Source organism: Lepisma saccharinum, chromosome 18 (assembly GCF_977018435.1).
Source record: "Lepisma saccharinum chromosome 18, izLepSacc3.1, whole genome shotgun sequence".
NCBI classification, from domain to species: domain Eukaryota; kingdom Metazoa; phylum Arthropoda; class Insecta; order Zygentoma; family Lepismatidae; genus Lepisma; species Lepisma saccharinum.
The window spans coordinates 30,531,275-30,545,557 of NC_139246.1; the positions used below are offsets into that span (position 1 = coordinate 30,531,275).

General features: G+C 37.4%; 1 protein-coding gene across 1 annotated transcript; it reads right to left on the minus strand.

Annotated features, from left to right (window-relative positions):
* Window positions 1-10,286: 10,286 nt before the first annotated feature.
* Window positions 10,287-12,985, minus strand: LOC146002187 (odorant receptor coreceptor-like). Its single transcript, XM_083139903.1, has 2 exons — window positions 12,446-12,985; window positions 10,287-10,598 (listed from the first exon to the last, which is right to left on the minus strand). The coding sequence occupies exons 1-2, from the start codon at window positions 12,983-12,985 to the stop codon at window positions 10,287-10,289; spliced, it is 852 nt and encodes a 283-aa protein (XP_082996029.1).
* Between the last annotated feature and the right edge of the window lie 1,298 nt (window positions 12,986-14,283).

Below are 14,283 nucleotides of genomic sequence, written 5' to 3' on the forward strand. Positions count from 1 at the left end.
CCTCGACGGGGGATAATTGGGATTTTGTCCACCTGTTCAAGCTGCTTCGGTGCCCATTCAGCGTCGTATAAAGTCGGTACCTGGAGGAAACTCTGGGGAAGGGGGGGGGGTGGCGGCCAGGGGCGTGGTGCTGATCACATCATTCCCACCTTCGGCCTGATGAAGAAAGCGTGGGGCCCTAAGTCCACTAACTCCACACCCCCTATACGTCTTCATGGCTTCGTGCAAAGCACAAGGTAGGACTTTGCATTTTAATTTACTATACATCCCAATTTTGTCAGAACAAAACTTCCCAATCTCTACGTGGGCTTTCTTCCAAGTTCCGTGGGGATGTGAATAGGCTCCAATATTTCTTGAGACAATTCATACATGTTATATTTCCTTATAAGAACAACAGCCGATATATATTTTGTGTCTTTTTTTGGCGGGGAGGTATAATCCAAACATGTGAGGTAATCTTTTCCCATACTCACTCCATTCTCAGAAATAAATCGCAATTCCAAGCACTGAAAATGCAGCACTTTCTACATCTTAGCATGCAAATATCTACATAGTAGCAAAGTAATGTGTGGAAAGATAAAAATTAACGATTTGTAACGGCACTCTGGAAATCTTTTAGTTTATTTTTTTCAATTTGAACTGACATTCATAACATTCATTAACAATTCCAATATTGACAAAAGAATAGCTTAGGTGTTCTGCTACTTTCAATTCTTCATTATCGTAGTCACCATAACTCTCTCTCTCTCTCTCCCTCTCTCTCTCTCTCTCTCTCATCCTTCCCGATGGCACTGTAGTAGAGGAGTCGCCTTGTAATCAAGGAGTCCCCTGTTCGATACCCGGTGGAGAAACAGTGGTTAGGATCCCACTTTAAACTGTAGATGCAGTCTCGATTAGCCTTTGTGTGCATAAAGTGGACTTAAAATACCAAATGAAAATAAAAATAAAAATCACCGTAACTCTCTACAAAGCCAGAGGATCCATTTTTGAAACCTGTTGAGGCTTAGATGTAGCATTGCATTCGCATCATTACCCATGATCTTCGTCGTCGCGATTATCGCAAGAGGTAAAAATGCGACACAAAATAACCCAAACAGAAGCTTGGAATCAATCTGAATATTGGTTACGTTGGATACGTGGTAGAATTGTTTAAACATCACTTCCTGTGATGTAATAGGTTTTTTCATTAAGGACCATTTGTATAATGCATATCGTTGGTACGAACAATAAGTAGTTTCACGTTCACCACACTCTTCGGTTGTTTAGAAATCGTAAGGAAGAAGGATCTCTAAATTTCCGCTTTCACATGTCAATGAAACTTTAAAATAAGTTCAGTGTAGGTCACAAAAGAGATTTACATATTGTTATGATATCTTTTAAACACCACGAAATCTAATTCCAATAGAATACGATACTAAGCCTTACGTTCTTGTAAATGTTCACCATTAGTCTGGCGAAAGAAAGTAACTAAGATTTCCGTGTTTCCTTGAGGAATGATAAGGCGCCTGCTTGTAGTAAGCAAGCACCAACTGCTTTGATCATTGACCTTCACTGCCAGAGTGACTCACAGCAGGCCTGCGCTCGTTCCAGTGTGCGTATGAAACAGGTATTTTATTTCGTTCGTTCCAATCCACAGTTATATCAAGCTAACATTATAATATTTTCGTAAAATATGTAGTAAACAAGTTGTATACATTGTGGTTTTCTAGAGTGTTGTTGCCTGCTATTTACACGAGGGAGATGGGGGTGTTGTAAACATTTCTGAACCCAAAGGTCGCGTACGAACGATAAGTTATGTAAGCACTGGAGGTAATAACAAGGTAATAAAAGTTGAAGGAAATGCTGGAATAAATTATATCAGAAATTGAGTAAAAACAGTTTTCATCACACATAGGGCTATCAGATCACTCTTCAGCGGAAAGTAGGACAAATTGTCTCAAAATGTTGGACACGAACGCATTTGCAGTAAACATAATAGGTTACTAGGACATCTTAGCATATAACGAGAATATGACACATCTTCAGCTGAAAAATTAATGTTGAAGTGAACGTTTGAGTTCAAAATTCCTCAACTTCTAATTAATAGCACGGTTGTATGTGATTTCAACTTGTGTATGTAAGACAGAACGTTTTTCGTCGATGTGGGGCCGCGAAGAGAAAACAATCCATGAACTCGGGAAGGAAAAAATTCACAATTTCGTAAACAAAGTCTGGTTGTTCTTGTTTATTAATATGTAAAAAAACTGCTATACACTGGGAAAAAAACAGAATTGTGTGCCTTTCTCCAATAAGGAGAAAAATTACTTGTTACTTCGAACAAAATACCGACACTTATATCGATAAAACTTCACAAAGTAAGCATTTTTATACATATATCCGGACTTTTTCGGATCTAGAAAATCGTGAAGTAATTTCTGAGCTGGGATTGTAATTGTTTTTCCGAACGTCCAGTAGCAACCATGCACACCCTTTGATTTAAGCATACTTCTCCAAGGAACCACATTATCTTAGACTTCCCTCAGTTTTTCTGTTTCTCCATCTAATTTGAAGTTACGTGATGCTCAAAATACGTATAAGACATTTGAGATTTCTTTCAAATTCCTTCCGGAGGCCAGACACAACTATAAAATGTAGGACACGTCCGGAAATAAGAATGATTCTTATAAGTCTTGTTTTTGGTTTGGTTTTGAGTTGGTGTTTTTAGTCCACTTTATGCACAGTAAGGCTAATCGGGACTGGACCTACGGCTTAAAGTGGGATCCGAACCACTGTGCCATGTTCCTCCACCGGTTATCGAACCCGGGACCCCTTGACTACAAGGCGACGACGCTACCACTGCGCCATCGGGGAGGCCCTTATAAGTCTTGTTATTTTCTTATTTAGCGTCGTTTTTCTTTAACCTCTTGCTAATCGCGACGACGAGGATGAGTGATATGATGAAATTGATCAAGGGGCACTCACAAAGAACACCCATACACACGACGGGATTCGAACCCAGGACATCAGACATCGTAGCGCACTGTGCTAACCACTCTGTCATGGACGGAATTCTTATAACCCTAATCGTTCCTGAAGCATATTTCCTATCTTTAATTACACACGAAACATAAAGAACAATCTAAATAAACAGGTGCCAGTTCACACTCTAACCGTCAAAAAACATGTGCATGTGAAAATGCAAAATAATATTTATTTTTAGGTAGTTGTGACTTATTATTGTATTTTAAAGAAATATATTAGTGATACAATGACGGAAGTAGAGGAACATCTCCAATGAAACACTCATGCCTTATGGATATTTTTATTTCTTGCCGAACAAGGTTCAGAGTTCGAGTTCCGACCAAAGTGGATTAATTGTGTATGTTCATTCATGTCTTTAATGTAATCATAAATCGTCGTCTTGAATAATTTAACTTCAGAGGAAGAAAACTGAGGTAATTACTAATAAAAACAATAACAAAACAAATTTGATCTTAAAGGTCTGGCCTTGCGCTACATATTCCATCACGGGGATCATAGGCGTGCGCCCATGGGGCCAGGGGGAGGGCAAATGCACCCCTAATCATGGACGTCTGCAGATTTTTTCCACGAAGAGACAAGCAAGGTATTTTTCCATGCGGCATATTACCCCGATAATAGTGTTGCATTATCGCATTCCTGCATCCTCATTATAATAATTAATGTAAATTATTATGACTGAAATCAAATTATACATGTGAAAACTTACTTTTTGGTTGACATTCGTTTTCTAAGGGGAAGATCTGGCAATCCTTGCCTCCTTTTCAGACATCTATGCCCCTATATTATTATATTTTCACCTAGAAATTTAGGATAGATGAATCCTATCGCCGTTATTAAACTATATTATACTCTTAAAGAAAGTTAAGTATTTTCAAGCCGATGAAAGTTCAAAGCAACTACGGGGGAAGGGGGTGCAGTGGCGAAACCACAGCCTCCCACAACCTTGAACTGAAATCAATTTTAGGGGGCAAATATGGAAGTAAAGGAAAGCAAGAGTAGCAGAATCTAAGAGTAGCAGGACAAAAGGATACTCAAGATGGATTTTGTTTTCACGTCTTTCTTGCATTATTTCTTCCTGACTGCCAAGAGCACCTGCGGGGGGGGGGGTGAGGGACAGAGCTGCAATTGCCCCCTTGATTTCAAATTTTATACAAATATAAATACCTTTTGACAATTCTTTTGCTCACTTCGCTCACAATGTCTGCTTTTCTTGCAGTCTAGTCAAGTTCAGAGCCGTAGCTAGGGGTCGGCGGGAGTTAACCCTGGACGCCAAACGATCTAAATGGAAAAAATTGTAAAAGGGAATAATATGGCGCTCCATGAATTTTTTTCCCCATATTAAATCGACATTGTTTTCATTTTGCAAAAATTTGGATCTGAATATTTATTGGTCGCTTTGCTCGCAATTTGTTTTCTGTAATGCATTTTATATTACCGAGGAGAGAAGTACTGCTGCTAAAAGGTTTTCTCTTAAGTGCATGAACAATTGTTGGGAGAAAAAGGAACGCGCAGATTTGAGAGACAATTTATGTGATTTTTACTGATGGTATATATGTATGTATATATATATACATATATATATATATATATGTGTGTGTGTGTGTGTGTGTGTGTGTGTGTTGTGTATATATATGTATGTATGTATTTATATGTGTGTGTGCGGCGGGGGAGGGGTGTCTATATATAAACACACCCATCAATGCAATAAAATTTAAACAAGTGAGATGAAATTAAGTTATTCTTTTCCGGCCTGAAATATAATCAAGGCTATCCCCCCTAATCAGAGGGTCTGCGCACGCCTATGACAGGGACTGACACTTTACGTAGGTGTAGACACGCTTCGTACAATTTGATAATATCGCGATTACGTAATGGATGTGCAGCCACTTAAATGAAGCCCCTAAAATTCACATTTTATTACTAAATTCTAAATTAGCATAATATCACATAGTTTACCTGTTCATAATATGCGCCGCTTTGGTGCACTTTGTGGATTGTGCATTAATCAACTTCAGGTTAATCGCGGCAGGCAAAGTGGAGGGAAAATGACAATGAAGCACAACGAGGGGGCCCTTGGTTCCCGATTAATGAAACTTTGTCTACATGCAACTGAGTCGCTGCGTGAAATCGCTGAAAATGTCATTTATTAATTTCTTAATTTTGCTTATTTTATATTGCTTTTCTAGCACTTGTCGATGAGGATGATTAATGAAGTTATGAAATGGATGATAGGACATGATGATCCATGTCTTACACAAAATTCTAAGTTGGGACTAATGAATAGCGATTCGTCTTATCATTAGTCAAGTAGTTGTTTTTAACTCCAATCTTTTTCAAGGACTTCTGGGTTGACAGCATGTGTGTTGCGCGATGATGATTCGACGAAAACCACCATTTCAGTGAACTTTCTTGACAATGACTCTAATATCAGTAAAGAGAACATTTTCTTACGAATAGCTGTTGTTAAGAAACCAATTCCTGAAACTTTTTCTGGTGGTCTCACGGCACCCAGCTGTTGTTTGTTATGGCTGGGCTTGGGGGTATGACTCACGCTGCTCAATACTCAATCATTCCCGAGAATCCAGATCCGCCAGGCAAACCCAAGCAACAATTTTGTTATTTGGGTTGCATAGACAACAGGCTTTAAGATGTTACGATATCGTAGGTCTCGTGGCCCAAGAACTACTTTCCATGACTGTACACGAGGCAGGAGGAAACCGCCCTCACAATGCATTTGTTTTGCAGTGTTGCCAACCTCAAACTGTGTAGTCGAAAATGCTCCACCCTGTACTTGTTGTACTAAAAACGTCAACAACCTCATTACCAACCATATATCTGCTCTTTAAACATGTTCACTAAGTCCACGAAAAATGTCATATTCGATAACCGTATGCAATCTATATACGTTAAGCAATTGTCTTGAAAAGTAATGCAAAAATATCATATATGCAACATAATAGAAATAACAACCAAATATTCCAGCTAGATTTCTTCAATAAGAGATAATAATATATTGTTGCGGTCACTGTCTAAAAATTGGCTAGTGAATATTATTTCTGGAATGAAACATGTGTTTGCATACGTACTTACCTTGTTAATAAGTTTTTGTCCAAAAAAACAGAATAGATAAATTCGGCTGAAAATAATAATTATGTATCCATGGATGTCTGCAACGAAAGTTGTTTCCTGAAAGAGCAATCAGTGGTTTGGATTAGATGAATATAATAACTGTAACAAAACACGCAGCAAAAGTTTGAAATTTAGTCAATTACTTATCCCTTACGGACGCGCACGGGGTAAAATTGTTCCAAGAAGAAAATTCTGAATCTGTATTTGGCATAAGTTTCTTTACGAGCTTGAGAACCCTACTATTTTCAAATGGACTAGTCCTTCACTTGTGTGGCTGTGGTTTATCTCCCTCCAACAATTAGTTTTACTGGCATGGCATTGTTGCTATGTATGGAAAGTTTTTACCTCGCACTTTCCTGTCTACTACCAATACTTGAAATGTCTATTTATACATTACATTTATAGATACATCTTATTCCGAGAAGGAACATGTAAAATAGCATATTTTTTAATAAAACTTATTCATATTGACAAATAGTGCTTTCTAGAATGAAAATAATTTAATTATAACATTAAACCACGAGGGAGACCAAGGTCTCCGGCATTGTCGCCGCATGAAGCGGGGCTCACCCAGCCCCAAATCAAATGTGTACCTTAAGCAAATCCTGGTGGTCTACACACCTATGGTATCCATGCGCTTATTTATCTACGTGCATGAAAATGTGTAAAAGGTGATTGCTCAATTTGTTAAAACACATTCGTTATTTTTTAATTGCAGTAAAAACAATATATTTTTTGTATCTGCCTCTTTAGCTTAAGTGATACCATAAGGATGAAAGTTGATTTGATAAAAAAATGATAAAGGTACACTCACAAGGAGCCACCCTGAACTCTAACCCCGAACCTTCCATGGCGAGATGCGAAGGTTGGCCACTAAACACCCTAGATCACCGAAGCCGAATTTTAAAACGTCAAGCTATAGTTTAACTCTAAATTTTGTTCCTGTCTTTTAAGAAAATATTTTTTCTTGGAGTGTATATTCGAAATTATATATATATATATATATATATATATATATATATAATTTCCACCAACATCATGTAGCTACTATTACCGTTCATCATTATGTACACATGTAAGAAAAAATTATAACACCATTAAGCCTTGTTTCCATGATTATGAAAAAATATAAATATGCTGACCAAGGCAGTTATTTATTTTATTAAAAACATAAACTAAACGTAACGTTTCAACGTACTAGCAAGGTCTTCATCAGACTCTGTATCAAGTACAAAAGTAACAAGATACCAAAAACAGGGCATTATATATACACAAAACATTACTCCCTCCAGACTATTAGAAAGTTGTTTTGGAACTTTCTGGCAGCTCGACATTTTTGCCAAAGAAATACAAGATGAAGAAAGAGGGATATTATTGGAACTTGAAATAGAAGAAGAAGGCAAGTTAAGCTACCTTGATATATTGATGAAAAGGAAGAGAGGACAACAAATTGAAACCGCTTGGCATCAGAAGAAGTGTGCAGCAGGGGTATTCTGCCACAAAAGAAGTGATGTAAGTGAGGTGACAAAAATAAATTTCATAAAAAATATGGAGGACAGAATAACGAAAATATGCACGAAGGAATGTGAAAAAGAAGGCAAAATAAATAGCCTATGGAAACAGCTGGAAAAGAATGGATATGAGAAGCAGGATAGACTGGACATAAACAGAAGAAGGACGAAAAGAGGAAGGGGAGGATTGGAAGAGAAAGAAAAAGAGAGAAGGTTTGGAATAAGGAGTATGGGGAAGACCACAGAAAAGATATGTAAAATGCTTAGGAAAGCGGGCATTAAAACTTACAGGAAGGGAGGGAGAAGCATCTTAGGAATAGCGCAGAATGCAAACAAGAAAAAGGAAAACAGAGAAGAGGAAGAGGAAGGGATTATCTACGAAGTAAAATGTAAAGAATGTCAGAGTGTGTACTTAGGAGAAACGAAAAAGAGACTGAAAGATAGGTTGAAACAACATAGTGATGATGTAAGACTTAAGAGAGAGAGAAATACGATATTTAAACACACGAGAGAAACAGGACATGACATAGAGTGGGATGAGGCTAAGCAGATAGGAAGGGAGAAGAGAATGCTAGTGAGAAAATGGAAGGAAGCCAAGGAAATAGAGAAGAAAGGTGAAGAAGACATAATGAATTGGAATGGGTTACTGAAGTTAAACAAAGAATGGAAGAAAGTGTTAGAAACAGTGGAAAGGACAAGAGAGAAAGATGAGAGGAGAAGGAAGAAAATAAAGGAAAAAGAGGGTGAGCTATAAAACCCAATCCACATTCTATATGGAAGTATATATTTTTAGCCTTTTAGGTAAAAGTACAGTTCACTAGTGAAAGCCACCTGCTAGAAAGTTCCAAAACAACTTTCTAATAGTCTGGAAGGAGTAATGTTTTGTGTGTATATATAATGCCCTGTTTTTGGTATCTTGTTACTTTTGTACTTGATACAGGGTCTGATGAAGACTTTGCTAGTAGGTTGAAACGTTACGTTTAGTTTATGTTTTTAATAAAATAAATTACTGCCTTGGTCAGCATATTTACATTTTTTCGTAAGAAAAAATATTAAAGAAATGCACAACGTACCTTACTGGCTTCTAAAGACAGCATAACCAGACACAAAGTTTCCATAACCATATGCACCAGCATTGGAAATCCAAACATTATATCCACGACACCCAAAAACCTACAAAGTATAATATAAACTAAATAAATTTTGTTTTATTTGATGTTTTATTGCACAAGACACATTTTGCTTTATACAGTGTGTGGTGAAATGTAGAGCAACTCGTTGTTGCTACGCTGCTCCTACGGATAGTATATTTAAGCACAAATGGTTCAAAACATATGGTGCACTTAGTTTTGAAAGTGACAAAAAGAAATAAAAGGTACTCACAAAAAATATGCCAGTCTTTATAAGTTTATTTTTTAAATATTGAAACTATCCGCTTGATTATATACAAAATTTATAAATTGAATTCAATTTCTTAAAGTTCAGTTTACTGTCACCAAAGATTCAACCAGAATATTTCAAGAAATTAGTTGCTTGCGCATGCGTGTTTGTTGTTTCCGATGGTATTCTGAACGGATTTCAACATTTCGAAATTCTATGGTCACTCGCATAAGATTTTGACACATTGGAATCCCTTAGTTGTTTTGATGTAATATTCTTCTTTAGCAAGTGTTGTTACTAGTTGTGCAGCTGGAACCTTACGACTGCCACCAAAGGTATGTGTTCATAGATGTACGAGGGATGTACTGCAAATTCCAGTAGTTATTTATTAGACGTATACAAACGGACTCACCTGATAGGACACTTCATACACTACTTCACAAAATAGTGTTTCCCCTGTTAAGGCATGTATCCCAGAGCTACACGAGGTTCATGAAGCCTGTCTCATGGAACTCGGGGTCGTCTTATCGGAGCCTAACCCTTGCTTCGTGCTGGACAACATAATCTGAGTGAAACCGGCGTCCTCCGAGATTCTTCTTCAAAAGTGGAAGAGATGGTAATCGCTCGGGACAAGATCAGGGTAGTAGGTGGATGATGGAGCACATGCCACCCAAAACCCTCCAGACCAAGACGTAAGGGGCAACAGCACTCCGAGATCTATGAGGCATGCATCATGAACCTCGTGTAGCTCTGGGATAAATACCTGAATCGGGGAGGAACTATGTTGAGAAGTAGTGTATGGAGTATCCTCTCACGTGAGTCCGTTTGTATTCGTTTAATAAATAACTACTGGAATTTGCAGGCTTTGTATTATTTTCTCCGATCATCACTAGTATATTTATATCTAAACCAAAGTATATTTATGTGCATAAATTAAAAAAACAACAATATATACTCGTAATTTCATGGTAACTTACATTGCATCAAATGTGACGTTCTGGTAATACCATTATCTACAAAACCAACATTTTTGAATGAAAATTATCATTTTCGTTGTGACTAATTTATTTCATCTTTCGTTGGAAAACAATTTCGTCCAACATTTCTCTGGTGCAATTTCAAATGTTTCAAATTTTTCAATGACAGTGCTATCCTCTTTGACTCTTCATATTCTTGTGTGTAACGGTTATGTTTCAATGCTAAAATGTTAATGTACGAAAGGGTTAAGAAATGAGAATTCGCAATTTACCTTATGATGTCACTATGTCTTTTAGCCCAATATGCTATCGCTGACTGTATCACACGCTTCTTGTGCAATAGACGATTGTGAATGGCTAATGCCGACTCATTGACTTCAGACATACCAGCTCCTTGATTATGATCACGCTCCATATCTTCTGCTATTTCTCTCAATTGCATCTGGTCACAACCCAACTCCACCACTTGCTGCACAATCTCTTCCAAATGCTGTATCTGGTTTGCAACGTGGTTGATGATCGAACAGAATGTGATGTCGAAAGTTGTTACTTGCAAAACGTTGCCCATTACCCAGAAGAGCTGGAAATAGAATCCAGACATTGAAAATATCACTTTGGTACGAAGTATATTGGTATTACACAACTATTATTGCATGTCCTTACGACATAGCTATCAAGAATTCAACAATCAGACTGATAAGTGAGATTTTATAAGAATTGATTGATTGATTGAATTGGTGTTTCAAGTCCACTTTATGCACAGTAAGGCTAATCGGGACTAGATCTACAGTTTAAAGTGGGATCCGAACCACTATGTGCCTTCACCGGGAATCGAACCCACGACCCCTTGATTACAAGGCGGTGACGCTACAACTGCGCCACCGGGCAGGCCCCTTATAAAAATTGTAATTGTAGTCACAATTAGGATATTTTCCATGAAATAGTCAGGAGATTAACAGATTGTGATTGAACGTTTTGAGTTTTAATCAATTTAAGTAAATTCTGTGAACAAATCTAAAAGACCATCAGCTAGTAGTATTCTAACATTTTGAGCCATTTAGATTTTTGAATTCCATTATTTATAACTACGCAAAAACTGAGTGCAAACTGCAGTAAAATTGTTCAGTATCAACAGGATGTGCCTCATTCCCTGTGCTTGAAACAATAATGTCGGTACGTTTGAGGTAGCCTAAGAAAAACAAATGAAAAGCAGCAGATGATGCTGCTATCTATATGAAGCGAGTGGTCAATTGCGTCATTCGAAAATTGTATCGCAATTAATATGCTACACAATTGACTGGTTTCGTTTATTTTACTTCTATTTTCCGCCAATTTTGATTAAAGGCGAAGATACGGACCAATTGCGACCGCAGGTTTTTTGTCAGTGGGGCGGAGTCATAGACATATTTTATTAGTATTATTATTCTTATTACTATTGTTATTATTATTATTATTATATTTTGGTATACGTTGTGATTTGCTGTAAAACCATTATGAGTTAATCCATGTATATTACTCTTTGTGACATAGTGCTGTATAAGGTTTTTTAACTGTTCTCAGTACTTTAAATAAACTACTATTATTATTAGTTACTACTACTACTTTACAAATCATAAAATTCAAATTGAATTGAAAGTGCTTTCACGTTGTATACAAGTACAGACTCGAGTCTTCTATTACTATTACTATTTGGATATAAACTGGATTCGCTTTTCTTACTTTCAATAAGCATCTAGCCTATCACTTTGTTGATGAACAGTTCTTTGCCTTTTTGTACTTTTCCACAATGCACAGATATCAATCAGAGTCTAGGACCACTTAATCTACTGTCCTTCATGGTACATCTGGTCCATATTTTTACGTGCCGAAGGTACTGTATAATAATAACAATAATGATAATAATAATAATAGTAATAGTTGCTGTAACGTACAACTTGTCAGTCACAGAAAACAATATTTTATGTTATAAAATATCGCTGCAATTTCACCATTGGAATTACATTAACGCTTTGCAGAAATCTCAAGGGTGGCAAGTGCCCCCCCCCCCCCTTGCGGCCGTCCTTAATCAGAACGATATTTAAGGAAAACCACTGACAAAGAACGCCCATGCCGGGATTGGTATCCAACCATGGTACCATGGTGTGATGTGCTAACCGTTTCTTTGGTAGACACAATTTAGATTTGTAAATTTAACAGACGACTTGTGTGTTGCAGCAGACGAACTCTATGTCCAAGGCGACTTCTGTGACCAATCACATGACACAACCATGGGAAGATAGAACAGACTGTAGGTGAAAATGATGATCCTCGTTTCTCCCCGCGATGACCCTAAGAAAGCGTTGTACCGAACGCGGCACCTCGTTATTGTGTTCAGAAACTGAAGCGTTATTCTCATAATGATTTTACTTTTTCTTTCTCTTCATTTACCTGAAACAAATATGCGGCTAAGTACCCATTCGTAGATCTTATATCCACAGGATACCTCCCTGCAACAATCAGACTTGGCTCTGCAATGGTGGTATTCCCTTCTGGATTTTCTGTTGGCAAATTCATGTAAAGCACAAACAAACACAACGGAATGTCGTTGAGAAGTGTCAAGCTGAATACTATTAAAACAAGTTTCCTGTTTAGAGAGTAGGTCTTGCGGCACATCTTTTCATCAGACTCTTTAAATGAAGAATGAGATTGCATGTCGTTCCAGAAGGACAGAGTCTCAAAGAAAGCATTTCTCCTCAACGACATGTACAGCAGCTTGACACCACCACTAACAGTATATGAAGTAGCAGATACCGACAGAACAAAAGGACGATAATTTCCAAATAGGAACACGTTGTCAGCAACAGAGGCAGCAGATTCCAGAATCACAACAGTCATTTGGACAACAAAGAATATGGCACGCAGTGTTACTCTGAAGAGGGAATTGTTGGCGCTGAAGCCTCCTGCTGTAAAGTATCCAGATAGCTTCATGATTACGATACTTGGCCAAAGCAGGGCTACCAAGCCTCTAGGTTTCGAGATCGCGTCCATCCTTGATTGAAGTTTTGGTTGAACACTGGTTAAAGATTGTCAGCAACGTGGGGTGTCACGAATTCCTTGTTCTGAGCAATGCTCTAAACAGCATTTTTAAAATCGTTGCATTTCAAACTATCAGTCATGATTCTCTGAAGTGATATGAGGACTTTCAATGGTGATACTTAAAATTTAAAGTCAAATTGTTTATTAGAAATTCTTTTGAAGCGTTCCTTTTATGCAGTCTCTTGAATCTAAATCACGAAAGAGTTTCCCATATCAAACGGGTTTCAGTTGTCAATGCATTGCTTTCCGTGTGGTGAATATAACTTGTTGCAATAGATATGTGTACAAAGGTTCGAGACCATTCAGCGCTTAATCTCTACCATATAATTATGCACATTGCCTTAAAACTGATTAATAGTTGCTTTCGAAGAATTTCTTTGATTTCTAATAGAGTAACAAATAGGTTTTTATATTGATATGCTAGGAGACAATTTTGCTCCCAAGATGTACCTTAGTGATGGACTGAATCTAAATCGTCTGTACATTTACGAGATAATATTGCTGAGTTTCTCGAAACAAGGAGATTATTTGGATATAATAGCGCAGAACTCAGACGAATATTACGATAAAAAATTAAGATAAAGTGAAAATTAAAAAAAGACAGCGTGATTAACCAATTCTGTTTATTTGTCTCATTTATCACCATGGTAAATGCCTTTGGTTAATTCCGAAGTCCTGACTGGCTCATCATTTTACATATATACCTATCTGGTGTGTCATATTAAGCAATCAGAATTCCAATTAATATGTTAAGAGAGTAGGAAGCTACAGATATATGATGAAAAGGAATACCAGTTTACATTTGATATGGAATAGCATTTATTTAGCTGAAAAAATGTAAGTATTTTTATGAAAAATATGATAGTGTACAGTCACGGACACTTCTGGGTTGTAACGACCCTATTGACAAAGCACTGAAGCAAGCCATCCATGTCTGACCCCCAAGCGCGGCTGTATACCAGTCACGGGAATACATCTCTGTAAATTGAGTAGTGATGCCAAAGAGAAATACGACATGAAGATTGTCGATCGTAATGTGTCATGTTCTCGACATGGAATAATACTCGGTCCACGTTACGTTCCATTATTTAATGTTGTTCGTGAACGAACCTGACGGACTGGGTTTATATTTTCACTCCTTGCATTACAGTAAATTCCATATTTTACAATTATATTAATGCTTTGAAAGA

What these genes read in the sequence shown, in the direction of transcription:
- LOC146002187 (XM_083139903.1), bottom strand. Translation starts at nt 12,985, where the DNA reads ATGAAGCTATCTGGATACTTTACAGCAGGAGGCTTCAGCGCCAACAAT. An exon ending in TAGCCGCATATTTGTTTCAG is followed by an intron (nt 10,599 to 12,445) that starts GTAAATGAAGAG and finishes TTCTATTTCCAG; the next exon opens with CTCTTCTGGGTAATGGGCAA.